The following is a 19015-nucleotide window of genomic DNA, read 5'->3' as shown; positions in this document are numbered from 1 at the left end:
ACTGAACTGAACTGAGCTGAGCTAAATTGAGCTGAACTGAACTGAATTTTAACGTAAGAGAACAGGCTCTTAGTTGTGATTTTGGTTTGAATATTTGATTTGGAATTTTGGATAGATAAGAACAAGATTTCTTGTTTTTTTATTGGGTTTGGTGTTGAATTCGTGACCTAGAAACCGTGTACAAATGATACTATATAAAAGGTGTAGACCAATTTCAAACCAAAACTTGCCCGTTGAATTACTACAATAAAGTATCAATAATAAGCAAAATTCCAAATCATCTTCGACAAATTATGTTAATTATGAAATTCATAGCCCTTTTAGTCCATGGACTTCCTAGCTTAGAGACGACATTGACTAATTGTTCTATCCCACGCATTGTCCTAATATTATGAGATAGTCTAACACGCCATCAAAAGTCTTATTTAACATACTCGGTTTAATATTAAGGAAAAATAATTTTATGTCAATAAAAATATTAGTAAAGATGAATTAAGTTCAGTGAAAAGTCAGTAACTGATGAAAAGAAAGTTACAATAGTGAATCGGCTAAAATTATACACGTTCAGTTTAAAGGAATTAAGTGAGCAGTTAGACAAAAAGAACAAAGAATTACACAATCTATTTTAGAGCAAAGTAGATATTTTGATTCAACTATACTACATATACAAAGCATATACACACTATAAGTGGCTAAAAACATTTCTAAACCACTTCTATAAGACTATGACCACACAACAAATAGAAGACATAACAAGTGAAGCACCCAATATTTATGGACTGTTTTTGATGAATTATTGACTAATGTTGGCATATTTTCCACAATATTGTTCCTACTTTTTAGTGTATGCTCTACTGATCTTGCCATGCCTGTTCTATGTACACTACAGCATCCAATGCCCCATTCCATCAACAAATCCGAATCACCCGCAAAATCGCCATTGTTTGCATATTTGAAGCAAAGCCCTGAATTATTGTACAACCTAAGTTTCCTGCCCATTTTCCACAACATATCCTTGTCTAGAGGAAGCGGTCCACTTAATTGGTTATCGTTTATTCTTAACTCACTAAGGGTTTTTAAGCCTCGAAAACTATCCGGTATCGACCCGTTTAGCCCGTTCCCGTCCATGTGGATGACCCGAATTTTCGGAAGTCGGGCCAAGGAGCTAGGGATAGGGCCTTGCAACTTCATGTTGGATAGTATCAAAGTGACCAAATTTTTCATGCCTTCTAAAGCATTATTAGGAATTATAGTGGATATCATAGGGTTGCCCTTTAAGATTAGAGCTTGTAAAGAATCTAGATGTTTGAAAGAATTTGGAAATGGGCCAGTAAGCCTGTTAAAGCTAAGGTCCATTAGAATAAGGTCTTTTAGGCCCGAGATTGAATCTGGTATTGGGCCAGAAAGCCTATTTCGACTAAGGTCCATTTTGGTTAGAGATTGGCTAAGCCCAATATTTGAAGGAATTGGGCCGGATAATAGATTTTGGTTAAGGTCTAAGACATTCAAAGAAGGGAGGGTAAAATTGGGTATTTGGCCCATTAACCTATTTCCACTCAAATCCAATGACCTTAGCCCAATAACCCGACCCAAAGACCACGGTATCGACCCGTTGAGATTATTCCGGCTCAAGTCGAGTACCCTTAGCTGGGTCAAGTTACCCAACTCACTTGGAATTGGGCCAACAAGCCCATTTTCTCTTAACACTAATGTTTGTAAAGATGGGCCTAAACGGCCCAAAAAAGCTGGAATGGGCTGAGGGGTGTTGCTCAAGCAACGGTAAAAAAATAAGGTCCTAAGATAAGGCAACTTGGTAATGGACTTGGATATGTATGATCGGGTCGGGTCACACGTAGGGAAAGCGGTATCATCCGATAACGCCCCAAATGATAGGGAAACCACATGGTACACATTATTTTTATCAGGCATACACTCAATACCGTGCCAACGGCCACGACACACGTCGGGTATTTCAGTTGCCCATGGGTTCCCGGTAGCTATCATGATATCATATACCGCCTTTTGTTCATGAGTATCAGTACGAGCCCCGTTCTTGTTCATGGTAAAACCCAATTGAGGGGCATCGACTAAGGCCGATGGGGGAGTGGAATCGGACATTATAACGGTAAATGGTAAAATGGATAAGGGAAAATTTAGGAGACATAGAATGAGTAATTTAGTAGTGTGTAGTGTAGGAAAAAAGGCCATATTTTTTTAAGAGAGGAATTGTTTTTTGAATTTTTGGTGAATTTGAGGTTGAGAAATTGGTAAATTAGTAGGGTGTAACGTTTATATATATGTGGATGAAGGTGGAGTAAATGTGCATGCAGAAGTTTGAGGGGTAATAAAGGACTCACGAGAATGAAATGAAAGTGAAATAAATTGGATACGAAGGAGTATAATTTTGCACTTGGAGCATTTAATTTCTTCACGAGATTTGAGTTTGGGCTATTTATCAATTATCATGGCAAAGGCCCAGGTAGGGCCCAGATAGTAGAAGTACGGAAGTGAGTTTATGATTGTGCTGAAAACTATTGGAAAGAGAAAGAAGCATTTAAATAATGGTTCGTTTGACTTTAACGTGGTTTTTATTTTATTTTTTTTTAAATCATATGATTAATATCATATAATAATTAAAAAAACAGTCAATTTTTTTTTTTTTTTGACACCAATCAGAGCTTAGCCATTTATTACGACATCAAAGATTCAAGGTCATTACAAATCGCCTCATGGATTTCAGGGGATACTCTTCTAACCAAACACGATAATCACTAAAAGTACTACTTAACTTAGCTAAGCTATGAGCAACACTATTACCCTTTCTTTTCACAAAGGAGAAAGAGCAAGAAAAACATTGGCTAGCTAATTGTAGGATGTCACTAACCACATTCCCAAAAGCACTCGGCATAATGATGCCCTTCTTCATATGATGGAATAGCTTCAAGTTGTCAGTTTCAAGCACCATATTTCTGAACCCAGCTTCAAGAGAAGTCAAGAGACTTTGCCGCAGCGCAATTGCTTCACCCACCTCTACCTCAAAATTGCCTTTCACTTCGAACAGTAAGCCAACAACACATCCCCCTCTGCATCCCTCAACACGCCTCCCACTCCTAGCTGCTGATTAACACCCAAATTTGCATCCGAATTCAGCTTATATACGTCCCTGGGAGGATCTTTCCACACAGAATTCAGCATTAAACTTATTAAACTTATGGTAATTTTGAAAACTAAAACGGAAAGTGGAAACATCTTTTTTCTTATTTTCCATTTTGGCTTTTTTTTTTTTTTTAAAAAAAAAAAAAAAAAAAAAAAAAAAAAACTAAAAACAATATTTCCTCTATAATTTTATAAGAGTATCTTTAATGGTAAGCTACAAGGGCCTCGTAGCTTGTTTTGCCGCCTTAATTTTTAAGGTACATCACTTTTTTTGGCTATAAATTGTCCCAATGATGAGTTACAAGAGGCAATTGCGTTAATTTTTTTTGCCACTTCCAATCTAAAAAATAACCCCCTAAAACCTCAACACGTTTTTTTGGCACGCAAATCGAGGAAAAAAATAGGGTTGATTGAAAATAGACAAGTTAGTACTAGCATACTTGGACTACAATTTGCAAAATACATACTTTTAATGATTGTAGTTGACAATTTTTCCTACAATAAATTGTAGGAGTACATTTTAAAAAAATTAAAAAAATTCAAGTATGTATCGAGTACATATAGTACTAGAACAAGTAAAATACTATTGGAGAGAGTACTCTTACTTTTTAAGTTGTTAACTACAGGTCTACAATATCTAGTAAAGACATGTTCGATTCAAGGCCAAAATGATAGACTCCTCCATATAAAATCATACCTAGGCTGTCAATGGATCGGAGGTGGATTGGGTAGAGCTCAATCCACCTCCATCCGTCATCCAACCCATCTATCACCATTCAAATCTTCATTCACATTCAATCCATCCATCATCCGCGGATAAATCGGGGGAATGATGGGTGAAATAAAATACACCATTGTTTATTTATAATACTAATAAACATAAAATAAGAATTTGATATATAATTGACAAAATCTTTAAATTTCTCAATATAAAATATATCCTTGTATAGTATTACAAATACGTAAATAAACTTTTGAAATTTCTTTTAAAAAATAAGCGAATGGATGGATGACACGGGTGGGACTGATGGATGATGCTCCACCTGAATCTGACTCCGATCCATCCACCATCCATATAATCAGATCGGGTGAAATTGCCGGCCCTAACCAAACTGAATATTTGGTCCATTTTCGGGTTTGGACCGGTTTGCCCATATTAGCGAGAGAGAATAACGTTTTTCGGGTGTCCACACAAAACTGCCTAATTTCCAAATTCCAACGTTCTCAAAATTTTGCAGCTTCCCGCCCAATTCATTACACCCATTTTTACCTTCTATCTCCTCCATTTTCTTCCACCCCTTTCGCTGTTCTTCTCAAACCTTCACTTTCCACAATTCAATCTCACAAATTTAAACTGTATAAACCCTAATTTCTGCTCAAAATCCATATTTTTAACTTCAATTATTCCCCAAAAAAATCTAGGAATAAACTGAATTTATTCAAAAATCACGAATCATTGTAAACGATTCTGTTTCAACTATACCAGCAGCTGCATCAGATAACTCAATTTTATTTTATGAATTCGAGGCACTGCTAACAAGTAAGTATAATCATTTTATCCCCTCGATATTTAATTTATTGATATTGCAATTAGGGTTTTGAAATTGACGAATTCCCCATTATTCTGAATGTATTTGTTTATTTAATTAGTAGCAGTTTATGGTGGATTTTTGAATGGGTATGCTAATTCATGACGAAATTGAAGCTTATAAATTATGAGGTAATGCTTTATCTCTGTGAGTACTGTGAATTTTGTTAAAATTGGAGGAAAAATGGTGCTGAATTGCTGATTTAGGTTTTCTGTAATGCAGTGGGAAGAATATTTTTGCTGGGAAAGAATGCAGTAATAAGCTTCCTAAAGTTAATTGGGCTGAGCATGTGAAGTCACATAATAATTTTGCTACTCAAAATGAGTTCTTAGCCTCGAGTTTTCTTTTTTCCCTATCTTCAAAGAAGCCGCCTCCTGAAGGAAGGTAAATTGCTGTCAACGTTGTTTTGTCGAATTGATTCGGTTGTTGTAGCGTAATTAGGGTTTATTTTGTTGAATGTATTGTGCTTTGGATGTATTGGTGCTTGATAGTTTGAAAAGAACTTAAGAAGTTTATAGTAAATGTTTAGTTCTAGCCTTCTAGGGTAAAATGATACTGACATGAGGCGGGTTTTATGACTGACATGGGCGAGTTTTAAAGTGATATGAGGTGACACTTTATGACCTTTGCCATCTTATGTATGCATTCATTTAATTCTCGAGTTTGGCTAGAAATTTCAGAAAGTATGATGTTTGATTCATTTATAAAATAATCAAATGCCCGCAGCATCAATAGTCTGCTAGATTTTGTTGCTTCAACTTTGGTGCTTTTATTGTGTGTTTGTGAGCTGGTGACAGTATAGTATGATGGACTTGTGATATGATTTATATTACCTAAGTTTTAGGATCACATGATAATGCCCTTAGATTGACTCGTATCTACTGTTATCTCGACTAGATAAAGCTGCTGTTAGTCCGTAATATATTGGGAATTATCCTTGTGTGCTACTACATTATATTGGTAATTTGGTATTATACCTGTTAAAAATGATATATGCTCATCATATTCATGAGTTTTTATTTTTTTTTTTTTTATTTTTTTTTTATTTTATTTTTAAATGTTCCTTCTTAGGATGATGAGCTTCCAAGTTCAGAGTATTGGCAAATCACAGGTCGAACAGGTAAATTTCTATTAACTAGAACTAGTGTCTGGACTAGGTGTCATTTTCCATTGATTATCAAGTCTTTATTATTTCTTTTTTATCCCTCTTTGATTTGCTTACTAATGAATCATGTACTGGTGTCTGGATTAGATGTCATTTTCCATTGATTATCAAGTCTTTATATTAGAAATTTATCCCTCTTTGATTTGATCACTGATTATTCATGTAATGTATAATATACTTGTATAATTGATTTCCATTCTTTCTCGTTTTTGGGAGCAACTTTTGCTCTGTTCTCTTACTATCTTATAGAAGTTTGGTTGTTTACCTTTACTGATCTTCATGGGAGTCTGATGCTTGATAGGTAAGAGGAAGGAGTGTAGGCTATGTTCTCTGCTCCACGATTTCAGTTAATATTTACGGATTATAAACTATAAAGGTATATTATTTACAATTTGGTCACCATCCAAACTCCTTGTTTGATTTTTTTTTGGCAGGCCTGGAAGGCCCTCTCAAGCCTTCAGCTTGGCTGCAGAAACTATGTCAAGCCAGGTAAAACTGTGCAGCCACTCAAAAATGTAAATGCCACTCAGTTTTCTGGAAGACGTGTGGTATCAGAGAAGTCCTATGATAGCAGCACAAAGCTCTCTGAAAATCAGCAATGGAATCACAAAGTTAGTGAAAGCAAAGACAAAGCTGGTAATCCCACAAGGTATTATGCTGCCTCAGCTCCAATGCACCATACAGCTGAGGCTGAGAAAGCTATTTATGGCCAAAAACAGAAAGAGGCAACAATAATGTTGCATAGTTCTCTTACACCAATTCCTGAAGGTTCACAACATCACAATGTCAATTCAACAAGTGATAGTAAACAGCTAGATGGGGCAGTTACTGATGGTATAAATGATGATGATATTCTCGGGGTAAACTAACGCATAACTTGATCTTGTTATATGAGAGGTGCTTTTGGAAGACCTTTTGTTTCTGTCTTCTAAATTTTAAATAATGAGGCATATTTTTTTTTGGTGGTCTGTAGCTTAATTAATGTTAAAACAACATATAATGGCCATTAACTGCTAGCTGCTACCATCACATTTATTGTTGCATTATAAACCAGTCTGTATTTGTAACACATGGTATTTGGACTAGTGGTGAAAACACTGCTAAAGGTAAAAAGAAAATCGTGAATAATCAAGTTTTACGGTGCCTAGTCAAATGGCTAAGCAGAATAATAGCCACCATGCGAAATCATAAGCTTTTGTTCATCGTTTCTCATCTAAGTTTCCGAATGATACTGCCTACTGATTTTCATTACATTGAATATACCTGGCCAGAACATTGATGTTGATCAAATTGTCATGGAGCACTATCAATCAAATTGCACTCCTCAGCCTACTGGTTCTAAGTCTCTACAGGCAATTCCAATGGTTGCTAAAAAAGATAGCACGAGGCATGATGAAGCCTCCTTGCCTCCAGAATTGTGCTGTAATTGCAGTCATGGATATAAGGTGTTTTCTTCTGTTCTTTTCTTGCTTTAATGATTTTTCAGTTTAAAAAATTAATGGTGAGAAGATAGGCTTTGGTCTGAGCTTCTCCATGTAGATTGAATATAATGGGGGTTTATATATGAACTGATAACATTTCATCACTGTTAATGCCTAATTTCTGCATTCCGCAGTTAGGACTTTGTCCAGAAGGGATAAATCATCTGCAGGAGATGAAAGATATGTTAATTGTCATATCAAATGAATTGCTTGACAATTTGGATCTAACTCCTGAGAGGATAGAAAAGCTTCGCCAGGAAAGGTTTGCAGAATACACTTCTATTTCCCTCTGCTCCTCTGGCCTTTCTACCTAATGATTATAGTTGTTTTGGTTTATTCATTTTAGATAATTCTTGTCAACACCTTAACTTTAAAGAATTTCAGACAACTTGCTCGTACATTGAAAGATTCTCTTGTCTAGGTTGCAGCTAAATAAACAAATTCAGTTTCTGGAGGCTCATGTCCGCAGCTCACCTACTGATATAGAGATGCAGAACTCACAGTTATCTGCAACAGCAGCAAATGTAAGGGTCTTAAGTCATGAGACACCTCAGGCAACCTTTAAGTCAAATGGATATGTAACACCTCAGGCAACTTTTAGGTCAAATGCATATGATACACCTCAGGCATCTGGCTTCATGGCAGTTCCAATGAGATTAGATAACCAATTTAATAATTTTGATGAGTCAAGTGGGTATAATCACTGTGACTTATCATCAGTTTCATTCTCTTCTACGGGGAGGTTTGAATTTTCATCAGCTCCTATGGATAGAGAGTCATATAAACCGAGGGTTGTTGATGTGAATTACATTGAAGGTTCCAATGATAGGAAATGGAGTAGCTGGGACTTTCCTTGGACCAAGAATTTGGAGGTGAATACTTGTGTTCATTTGAGAACTTTACTAGCATCATGGTTTATTTTTTTTTATTGTTACATATAAATTCTATTTCAGGCTAACAACAAAAAGGTGTTTGGTAACCATTCTTTTCGACCCAATCAAAGGGAAATTATCAATGCAACCATGAGTGGTCATGATGTTTTTGTTTTAATGCCTACAGGAGGAGGAAAAAGTTTGACATATCAGGTACATAACCTCTATCCAATTTCTCCATGAAAATATCTTTGTTACTAGTTGGGTTTTGTAGTTCTTTTTTTTTTTTTTTTTAAATTTTTTTTATTGACATATCATTCACACTCAATGATGATGTAATGCACTTAAATTTTCCTTTTTCCCTTTTTGTTTAGGGTTGAGATTGCCGTATGCTTAAGTTTTTGACGTGACCTGTATTTCTGCAGCTTCCTGCTCTCGTTTCTCCAGGAGTAACTTTAGTTGTCTCACCACTTGTTTCTCTCATCCAAGATCAGATTATGCATCTTGTACAGGTGATTTTCTTACCTTCCTTTGCTTAAAAAATTGGGCACTCATATGAGATGGATCACATCACAGAGTTATTTCTACTCTGTGGATGACCTGATAATTGACTAAAAATCACCATTGTCTACCAAGTTAACTATATCTGGAATTGATCGCGGTGTGCAAATAGGTGCTTTAATAATTTTACTTTTTATTTTCAAGTTTGTGACACGGTGGATGCTGTGGGCCTAACAGATGATCAAACTTGTCAGATAGATAAGTTTACTGACATTTTCAGATAGATAAGTTTAGGGTCCCCAAAATAATTGTTGTGTTCTAAAAAAATCCTAGATCAGAGAATGCAACGCTAAACTCTTTTTCTTGGTTTGAGGAAGTATTTATGCTGGTTTCATATGATTTGTTTTGTGCTCATCTTACAAATGTGTTCCAGTGAGCTTGTGTTATAAATTAGCATAACTGGACAGTGGTAGATTCAAAAGAAGAAGATGCTGAACGTGAATGATATTTCTGGAAGTTGAACAATTATAGAATCAGTTATCAAGCTTTTGAGTGGCCTGATTCACTCCCATGAGCTAAACAAAATTAAGTATTCATATCTTGATTTTGGTCTTCTGGATGCCCTTCTCTCTCCCTTTTTATTTTTTATTTATTTATTTATTTTTATCATTTCTGGTTCTTTTTTCTCTCTTTCTCTTCTAACTAACCATCTGCCACAGACCATAGTAGGCCAGCTCTTTACAGCTTGGTATCTCACACATACATTATATTATTTGGAGCACTAATATTCTAATATATTGAGCTATTAGTCTCCAGCCTCCACTTTTCAAAGCACTATTGAATGATCTTGGACTCCTAAGCCATCTGAACCTGTCTCTCTCTCTCTCTCTCTCTCTCTCTCTCTCTCTCTCTCTGCAGTTTTATTAGTTTAATCTTAGACATCTATTGTATCTTGACATGATTTTTTATTAGGCAAATATACCAGCTGCTTACTTGAGTGCCAACATGGAATGGAGTGAACAGCAAGAGATACTTAGAGAGCTTTGTACAGATAATTGCAGATATAAGCTCTTATATGTCACGCCAGAAAAAATTGCCAAGTGAGTATCAACAGATTAAAAGTGTGACATGTGTATTCACTGCTGCTGAAAAAAGCTTTCATATGATTTGATTAATCCTGGTTCTTAATTGTCATTGTTCATGATTACAGACTTGATTTTCAAATCAATGCTGCAAGCATGAACAAGATTGGTTATGGCATTATGTGTTTTTTTTTTGAGGTTTGATTATGGACCCTGTTGACATTGTCTACTCTTTCACCTATGTGCAGAAGCGATGTTTTCCTGAGGCATTTAGAGAAGCTATATTCTCTTGATTTACTTGCCAGGATTGTTATTGATGAAGCTCATTGTGTCAGTCAGTGGGGACATGATTTTAGGCCAGACTATCAGGTATGTGCTCTAAATTTGAATGGATGTTTCTGATCGTAGTTTTTCCTTCATTCCAGTGTGAATGTTTACAAATCTTGTTGGATTATGCCCAGAGTCTTGGTATCTTGAAACAGAAGTTCCCGGCCACGCCAGTGCTGGCTTTGACTGCTACTGCAACAGCTGTTGTTAAGGAAGATGTTGTCCAAGCTCTTGGTCTTGCTAATTGCATTGTTTTCCGGCAAAGTTTTAACCGTCCAAATTTGTCGTAAGTCTTGCCAAATGTTTGTCTTTTTTGAAATCATGCCAACAACATTTAAATTTCTACTTTGTTTTAAAATTATTATTCTTTGTATTTTTAATGATGATATATTGTGTAATTGTTTTCAGGTATTCTGTAATCCCTAAGACGAAAAAGTGTGTGGAGGAAATTGACAAGTTCATTAGAGAAAACCACTATGATGAATGTGGTATAATTTATTGCCTTTCAAGAATGGATTGTGAAAAAGTTGCTGAACAGTTACAGGTCTGCCTCTTTGTGGTTTATGGTTGCACTAGGATTGTTGAATTTTTTACAATTTAAGTAAAAAGGTTTTCTACTGCATTTAATTGCTCACTCTGAAGTCTGAACATCATGTTTCTAACTTTCTAAGGACCATGGCACATCAAGTAATTGGTTCTGCTTCGTTTTTTCTCTAAGTCACTGCTAGAAATTTGCTTTATTGTTAGAAGCAAATAACTTTTGCTATTATAGTTGCTGCTTCAAACTTATTGTACAATTAAGCAGTTCATATCTTTGATTTTCAGGAGTGTGGACATAAAGCAGCTTTTTACCATGGCAGCATGGACGCTGCTCAGCGTGCTTTTGTTCAGAAACAATGGAGCAAAGATGAAATTAATATAATATGTGCAACTGTGGCTTTTGGAATGGGTAACTTTTTATTTTCTGTTGTTTTGGTGGCAGTTATCCTAACTCTTCCTGTCAACTTGTCATCTGACATGGATTTCTATTATTAGGTATCAATAAACCTGATGTTCGATTTGTGATTCATCATTCCATCCCAAAATCTGTTGAAGGCTACCATCAGGTGTCAATGTTCACTCTATTTTTTGCACTTCGTTCTCTTTCTCTCATGCTGTAGGATAATAGTGGTTATATTAAAAGTTTAGTTCAGTGAGTTATTAGTTTATTCATCTAAAAGATTAGGTCATCTAGTTTTGTTACTTTCAGACCGAAATTGATCATCTTATGTCATCCATAAACTACAGAGTTTGTTGCTGTGGAAAGCATTTTTTATCACTTTACCAGTAGCTATGGCAAAGCTGGTTATTTGATTGTTTATAGTCTGTATTGTGGATGCAATTATAGTAGTATTAAAAGTAGTGAATTTTGAAGCAATTGAACTCCAGTCAGATATTTATAATGTGTATACATAAGCTGTCCCTCTTTAGCTTCCAAACTAATGCAAAGGTGATAGGGCATTTGGGAAAAGGTGATAAAAAGAAAAGAAAAAAGGTGTCTGAATAGAAGCTTTGCTGTATTTGAGTTTGGCTATGATACAAAATCATTTAAATCGTGACTTATTAAGTTTTTTCATGATGAAGGAATGTGGTCGTGCTGGTAGAGATGGTCTACGCTCATCTTGTGTGTTGTTCTACAGTTACAGCGATTATGTAAGCCATAATTTATGCTATAGTTTTACATGTTTATATACTCTTGTCACTGACAACTATAAATCCTTTGAATATAATACCAATAGATATATGTGTGTTTTCTCCACGTCCATATCTACCGATATTTGAATGTTTCACTTTTTCCAGATTCGTGTCAAGCACATGCTCAGTCAAGGGGTTATTGAGCAAAGTGCATTCACACCTGCACATAATCGTTTGAATATGCCAAATTCTGGGAGGATAATTGAAACAAACATGGAGAACCTTCAACGCATGGTATATGATTTGCTGATGCAACTTTTGGTTTACAGTTGTTTTGCTCATTTGTTTGTTTCTTTCCTTGTTGCAAAAATTTGATAAATTGATCTGATTTTACCAGGTTAGCTACTGTGAAAATGACGTTGACTGTCGAAGACTTCTACAACTTGCTCACTTTGGAGAAAATTTTGATCCTGCACATTGTATAAAAACCTGTGACAATTGTTCCAAAACTAGATGTTCTATTGAGAAGGATATGACACCTGTAGCAACACAATTGGTTAGGGAAGCTAATTGGATTTGTTATATCTATGAATCATCAAGACAAATTTACCGAGTGATGTTGTTGATGTTCTGTGTAGGTGGAGCTGGTAAAGTCAACAGGGCAGCAACATTCATCAGCTCACATATTGGAAGTCTTCCGGGGTTCTTTAAGCCAATATGTAACAATTTTATACATCTAAACTACTTATCCCCCCCCCCCCCCCCCAGTATGTGATGTCAGTCACATTTATTTTTCTGGAAATTCCAGGTCAAGAAATACAAGCATAATACTCTGAAGCTTCATGGAGCTGGGAAAGGTTTGGCGAAGGGTGAAGCATCTCGAGTGCTTCGTCACCTTGTTGTTGAGAACATTCTTGTTGAGGAGGTCAAAAAAAGTGATATCTACGGATCTGTCTCATCAGTTCTGAAGGCATGGCCAATCAATTAAGATATCTAATTACTTGCTTTACTGTTGGAGTGTTGGGTACCTGGGTGAAAAAATTTCTCTGTTTAAAGCTGTGATTATTCTTGCCTAACTTGTTGTAGATGCATCCTTCACTTGTTTTCAGGCCAATGAAGGGAAATGTAGAAATCTTTTCTTTGGCGGTCAAAAGATAATTTTAAGGTCTGGTATCTAAATTCGTTTTTTAACTTAACACTATCAACTTAACCTTCTAGCATTTTATGTTCACTTTTGTGGTGTGCTCTGAATTGTGAATTAATCCTGTGAATTACGCAATATTCAGTATTGTTTAAGACTAAGTTAAGTTGGATTTTTAAAAACCTGTTTCTAGCCAAGGCAGTCAAATTCAGTTTGTTTAACTACTGAAATCAGAAAAATGCAACAAGCGTTCTGAAAGTCTGTAGCTTGTAGATTTAGTTGGGTAATACCTGTTTATTGGATAGTAGGTAACATCTGACATGTATGTATACTTTGCAGATTTCCTTCAACCACCAAATCAGCATTGAAAGTAACCAAAGCTGAGGCAACACCAGGGAAGTCATCCTTGCTCTCCTTAGAGAAAACAAGTGCTCCTCAAAGCCGCACTTCTATGCCTGAATCAGAAGCTGACCAAGTATGGCTCAAATTCTCCCACTTTATTGTGAATATTTTGGCTCCATATTCTCAGCTTTAAATATGAATTTCTTCTGGTGATTGATTCCTTTTATTCTCAACCAGGCTGTCGCTGCCAAATTGTATCCTGCTCTTAGGTTGCTAAGAACCACCCTCATGAAAGAAGGTGGGGAAAGGCTCATGGCACATCACATATTCACGTAAGCATATCCATTTTAATGCAACATATGCTCTTACTTTATTTTAACTTTTAATTTATGATTCTTCATATTCTATCAACTGCTTAATTTCATGATGCTTATATTCCTACTCTGAAACAAAGAATATTTTTACAGCATTAATTTCTTTAAAAAATAGAAGTGGATGTGTAAACACAGTTAATTTAATTGCTATTAATATAATGCAAGCCCTTCATCCCTAGGTACTGTAAATCCTGGGCAAAATCATCATAATGAATTTATCTGTGGTTGAATCAGGAATGCAACATTGCATGCGATCAGCAAGAGGATACCTCGAACCAAAGATGAACTGCTAGAGATAAGTGGCATTGGCAAGTAAGGGTTTTTAGTTATGTTTTAAATATCCTATACTATTTCTTTGGGAATATGTTGCGGTCCTTTAATTTGACACCTTACCACCATAAATATATACTTATATACGCCAGAAATGACCACCTTGACCACTTGCTACATTTTAATATAGTGGATGTCAACTAGCTTAGTCGGTCAAGTTTAAGGTGGTAGCCAAGATTTGTTATTAAATTTCATCCTCAACAGTTTGTGGCTCTCTATGCACTATACTAAGAATTTTAACAAAACCTTGCACAAGCTTTACTAATTTCTCGGTTATAGTATGAATTCTTTAGTCCCTCTGAGTGCCAAAATGGTATCACACTTGCACAGGCTTAATTAATTTCTCAATTATAGTGTGAAGGTAAAAAAATATGGTGATCGTATCCTGGAAACCATTGAAGCAACCATCAAACAGCACTATAAGAGTAGCAGCAGCAGTAATGACAGTGCAGATTCAATAAAAAGGAGAAGAGAGGCTGCCAAAGCTGCTAATGGAATCTCTAATGAAGACGACATGATGGGAAGCACCGGAAGATCAAAGAAAAGAGCTGTCAAAACAGGAAAGGCTTCTGAAGTTAAACTGATAGAAGCTGATATGTTCAGTGACTGCCTAGATGTTGATCTTGATTTCGATGACTCGGTTTATGAGATGCAGGCTAATGGGTTGAATCCAAAGGGTGAAACTAATGTTAATGGAAGAAAGCTACCTATGTGGTCTGGAAAAGAGAATATGTAAATCAGCTAGAAGTGTAAATTTTCCTTTAAATCGCGCTCCTTAATGTGTCGTGTACAGTGATTTTGATTTAGCTTAGGCAATGCCATTATAGGCAGAATGTGCAGTGGAGATGATGTTCTGCTCTTGTATTTAGCCAAAGTAGACAAAATTCATGTAATTTGATCCTGCATTTAGTTGAATTTTTGGTAAAGTGGACAATACATGTTATACAATACCCTACTACAAGACAGCTAAGAAATTTTTAAAAACTTCTTTTTTTTTTTTTTTTTCCTGTCAAAAAGAGAAATTTGCTGATGATTTTTTTAAATGCAATTGCTCTCCACACACCAGTTAGGTGCATGACGTGCATCACTACTTTTTTTTTTTTTTTTTTTTAATCAACAGTTAGGTGCATCACTTAACTATATTTTCTTTGTTTATTATTTTAGTTGCACCACTTTATATATATACAGATTAGTTTATTACTCCACAATAGATAAGGTCATAAAAGATTAATAAGTTTATGTAAGGTTAGATAAATAAACTCTAAAAGATTACCATATACTTCGTATAAAGTTAGAGAAGGTAATCCATGTAAATCAAATGTTCCTTTACCATAAACCTATGTTGTAAAAAAAAAGTGTAGACTCGTGTGGAAAAAATTGGATAAATTATGATATTTATTACTCCTATTTTTTGTTTTCAATTTCATTTGGATTTTTTTTTTCTTTTTTTTTTTGAGAGACAAATATAGTAAAGTAAAAAATAATATGGAGTGAAAGTGAGAGTGAGAGATAATTCAAGTGGTTAGAGCTTCTTTTTCGGACAAACTATCAAAAGTTTCATTTATTTATTTGTAATTTATTTATTTATTTTTAATTATTCAGAAATTAGAAGATTGGGATTGGCATAGTATGTCACCAGTCACCATGATATTGCACATAAACCATCCACGTGCTAGATGATACATGCATTCACCCATGCACAATATACTAAGGACACGTCTTTGATCTCACCCCAAACTTTCATTATTTATCTTTGATATATTTTGTTTTCGTTGAATAAATAACCAATATAACAAATCTACTTATAAATTTCTTTCAAAAAAAAATAAAAAATAAAATAAAAAATCTACTTATAAATTAGTAAGTGTACCCCTTATGTTAAATTTAGTGCCCAAAAAAAAATCACAAATTAAAGAGATAGTGTAACAAACTTATTTTGAAAAAACAGAAAAACTTAGGATTAAGAAAAAATGCAAATAATCACACCACCACAACATGGGGAATATATGAGAGAATCAAAGGCTCAAATGATGAGAAGTATATGTGAAAAAAAAGTGAGTGATTTAGTGTTAGAAAAGAGGAGGCTAGTAGAGGTGCCCTACACAGCCACCCTAGCAGACACCATGAACACCCTAGTGGCGAACCGTGTGATGGCGGTGCCGGTAGCGGCACCGCCAGGACACTGGATAGGGGCAGGAGGATCAATGATAATGGAGACTGATAAACACACCGGGGCGGTAAGAAAACATTACATAGGTATGGTAACTATGTTGGATATATTGGCTCATCTTGCTGGTGATGATGCTGTTAATGGTGGAGATTCTAGTTCTAATGATGTTAATAACAAGTTAAATGTTACTGTTTCTACTATTATTGGTCATTGTCTTGAGGGTTTGAGCTTGTGGACTCTCAATCCTAATACTAGGTAAATAAGCTACTTGTATATATATCTATATATTTATTTTAATTTTGTGCTATGCTCTCTTTGTATTTTTTTACTTGTAATGTTTTGATTTGATATGACTTTCACGTTTGAAAATGCGTAATGTTCAGATTAATTAGTAATAAAATTGTATATAGTGTTCTTTCAAAAAAAAAAAAAAAAAAAAAAAAAGTATATATTGATGAATATGGTAGGAGCTCAAATTAACATAACGCTATTTGATATCACAGATAAAGTCGAGGTAAACTATGTGAATGGTATAAAAGTTAAAATTTCACATAAGAAAAAAGAGTTATATAAACATTGTACAAGAGCTAAGCTAGTTTTATTACGTGTACTCTCCTCAGCGGATATTAGCTGTCATGTTGATGATGTAATATAAACATTGTTCCACATCATGGTATCTAATAAGAGAATACTTTTTAAGGTTCAATTGAAAAATTGAAACACCACACATTCACACAATAAACATTTTTTTTTTTTTTTTTTAAATTGAGAATTAGCATCTTATTGTGAAATTTACCGTTAAATCTTCATATAAATAAATTTGGATGAATACTTAGGTTCTACATGATAATGTTTGTAACTCTGTTCAAACAAAAAAAAAAAGGTTTGTGACTTTGTGTTGGTTTGGTAAGGCTAAATGGCTAATAGATAGTAAGTAATTGGTTCTGAGAGGTCCAGAAAAATCGATAGTTACCTTATTAGCAAAAACAATAAGCTAAACTATTAAATGCGGGTCTGGGCCGCACCCGCAAACCCAAGAGAGAGAGAGTCCACTTCACAAGTTTAAGGAGTTTCCATTCCAAAACCATATGGCAATAGGAGGAGTAGCCCCTTAGCCTTATAAAGTGTTTAATTCTCTCATCTTCAACCAATGTGGGACACTTACATGTTCTTCAACACTTCCCCTCACATGTAAGGTCCATTTAACTCAAGGATCACTTGATCCAATAAAATTTTAGTCCAGAATACTTAATGTCATTAAAGGTCCCAAACTTTTAGGATTTTTCAACATAAACCTATGACTCTGTGACTAGTCTGTGAGAGGTGCAATTTCGGTCCAATATGCTAAATTGCTAGCCCAAAATGATAGTGAATATAGTATTCTTCAAAACTTATTTTGTGCTTCCTTTTAGGATAATGATAGTGAATATAGTATTCTTCAAAACTTATTTTGTGTTTCCTTTTAGGATTAGAAGGAAGCACAAATGATGGACGAGATTTGATCTTTTCTAGTTCTTATTTATTCATAATTTTATTGTTAAATGCTATGAGTATGCCATTTTATTTCGGTCCAATATGCTAAGTTGTTGCTACCCAAAATGATAGTGAATAAATATTTGATCTTTTCTTGTTCTTATGTATTCATAATTATATTGTTCACAACAATGAATGCAGTCTCCTAGATTGCATGGAAGTCTTCAGCAAGGGAATTCATCGAGCGATGGTACCATTAGACAGCCATATGGATAACATCTCCGGTGTAGAGCTCATAGAGTCATCATCTTCTTACCGGATGTTAACCCAAATGGATGTCATAAAATTCCTGAAAGCACACGGCCAACAAGAGTTGCGCGATGCATTGGCACGCACCGTGAGTAGCACAGGTGCCATCACTGATACTATACTTGCTGTGACTCGTCGAACTAGAGCTATGGACGCCATCAAGTGTTTGAGAAGTGCTGGTCTTCAAGCTGTGCCCATAGTTGAGGCCCCTGATATTCCACCAGAAGGCCACAAACAGCTCATTAATGTAAGTGAAGTCACAAAATTAGATTTTATGTTCTGTTTAATGATCTAATGCCTAATATGATATAGATTTATATAATTACATATGCTAATGATTCTGGTTCATCATGTAAATACTATCTCCGTTTCATATTATTTGCAACGATTGTAGGGATATGGCAGGAAACTCGTGGGGACCTTTTCAGCTACCGATATAAGAGGATGCCCGGTTGATTTGATGCAGTCTTGGCTACCATTGCATGTAAGGGAATTCATGTCGAGAGTGTATCAAAACCCGTCCCATGGGGTACCAGACTTGGTGAACTCTCCCAAGTTGCTTGTGAGTTGTTATGCCGATTCTTCCTTATTGGAAGTGATTGACTTAATCACGAGTAGACATGTGCACAGGGTTTGGGTTGTCGATGAATTTGAGTATGGTACGATCCTCGGGGTTATCTCGCTCACAGACATAATCCGAGCTGTTAGAGCTGCTCTTATTTCGGCAACCTAGTTAGCACGATGGTTTTGAAGTGTTTCTAACAATGTATCGAGGTTTTCAGACTTTGGCTTTTTTTTTGTCATCTGTATTCCAGTGTAATGTCTAATGGTTAGTTTGATGCTGAGTGTGTGCTTCTGTAATGGCTAGTTTGTTGCTGAGAGTATGCTTTGGGCTCGCTACATTTTCTCTATTCTCGTGTTTGATGTAATGTTAAATTGGAGCTTGTTGTAAGGATACTAAGTTATCATATATAGTAGTATGTTCGTTTTTGCAAGAATATATTTAACGTTATACATATATGGGCGCAT

General features: G+C 35.3%; 2 protein-coding genes and 1 pseudogene across 2 annotated transcripts; 2 read left to right on the top strand and 1 right to left on the bottom strand.

Annotated features, from left to right (window-relative positions):
* Nucleotides 1-654: 654 nt before the first annotated feature.
* Nucleotides 655-2238, bottom strand: LOC145558746 (protein TOO MANY MOUTHS pseudogene; annotated as a pseudogene).
* A 2014-nt stretch (nt 2239-4252) lies between these two features.
* On the top strand, nt 4253-15319 carry LOC145558745 (ATP-dependent DNA helicase Q-like 4A). Its single transcript, XM_081620071.1, has 26 exons — nt 4253-4696; nt 4807-4876; nt 4968-5129; nt 5817-5865; nt 6345-6770; nt 7182-7355; nt 7526-7653; nt 7813-8263; nt 8345-8476; nt 8689-8775; nt 9737-9864; nt 10095-10215; nt 10308-10459; nt 10582-10717; nt 10999-11122; nt 11209-11279; nt 11797-11865; nt 12013-12141; nt 12245-12403; nt 12486-12566; nt 12656-12817; nt 12957-13012; nt 13328-13463; nt 13568-13662; nt 13939-14016; nt 14389-15319. The coding sequence occupies exons 2-26, from the start codon at nt 4872-4874 to the stop codon at nt 14768-14770; spliced, it is 3693 nt and encodes a 1230-aa protein (XP_081476197.1). The 5' UTR covers nt 4253-4696; nt 4807-4871; the 3' UTR covers nt 14771-15319.
* Nucleotides 15320-16004: 685 nt separating this feature from the next.
* LOC145558743 (SNF1-related protein kinase regulatory subunit gamma-like PV42a) lies at nt 16005-18984 on the top strand. The gene is made up of 3 exons (XM_081620069.1): nt 16005-16459; nt 17879-18233; nt 18381-18984. Exons 1-3 carry the CDS (start codon nt 16005-16007, stop codon nt 18717-18719), a joined length of 1149 nt encoding a protein of 382 aa, XP_081476195.1. The 3' UTR covers nt 18720-18984.
* Nucleotides 18985-19015: the final 31 nt, after the last annotated feature.

This window comes from Chenopodium album, chromosome 9 (genome assembly GCF_948465745.1).
Source record: "Chenopodium album chromosome 9, dcCheAlbu1.1, whole genome shotgun sequence".
Taxonomy (NCBI): Eukaryota; Viridiplantae; Streptophyta; class Magnoliopsida; order Caryophyllales; family Amaranthaceae; genus Chenopodium; species Chenopodium album.
The sequence above is the reverse complement of the archived record's forward strand: the minus strand, read 5'-3'. Positions and strand labels throughout refer to the sequence as shown.

Excerpts from the sequence above, each read along its gene's own strand:
- LOC145558743 (XM_081620069.1), top strand. The coding sequence starts at position 16,005 with ATGCAAATAATCACACCACCACAACATGGGGAATATATGAGAGAATCA. Across the intron at positions 16,460-17,878 it reads ACTCTCAATCCTAATACTAG|TCTCCTAGATTGCATGGAAG; the intron begins GTAAATAAGCTA and ends CAATGAATGCAG. Across the intron at positions 18,234-18,380 it reads GCCACAAACAGCTCATTAAT|GGATATGGCAGGAAACTCGT; the intron begins GTAAGTGAAGTC and ends CAACGATTGTAG.
- LOC145558745 (XM_081620071.1), top strand. Across the intron at positions 12,404-12,485 it reads CACCTGTAGCAACACAATTG|GTGGAGCTGGTAAAGTCAAC; the intron begins GTTAGGGAAGCT and ends TGTTCTGTGTAG. Across the intron at positions 12,818-12,956 it reads CTGTCTCATCAGTTCTGAAG|GCCAATGAAGGGAAATGTAG; the intron begins GCATGGCCAATC and ends ACTTGTTTTCAG.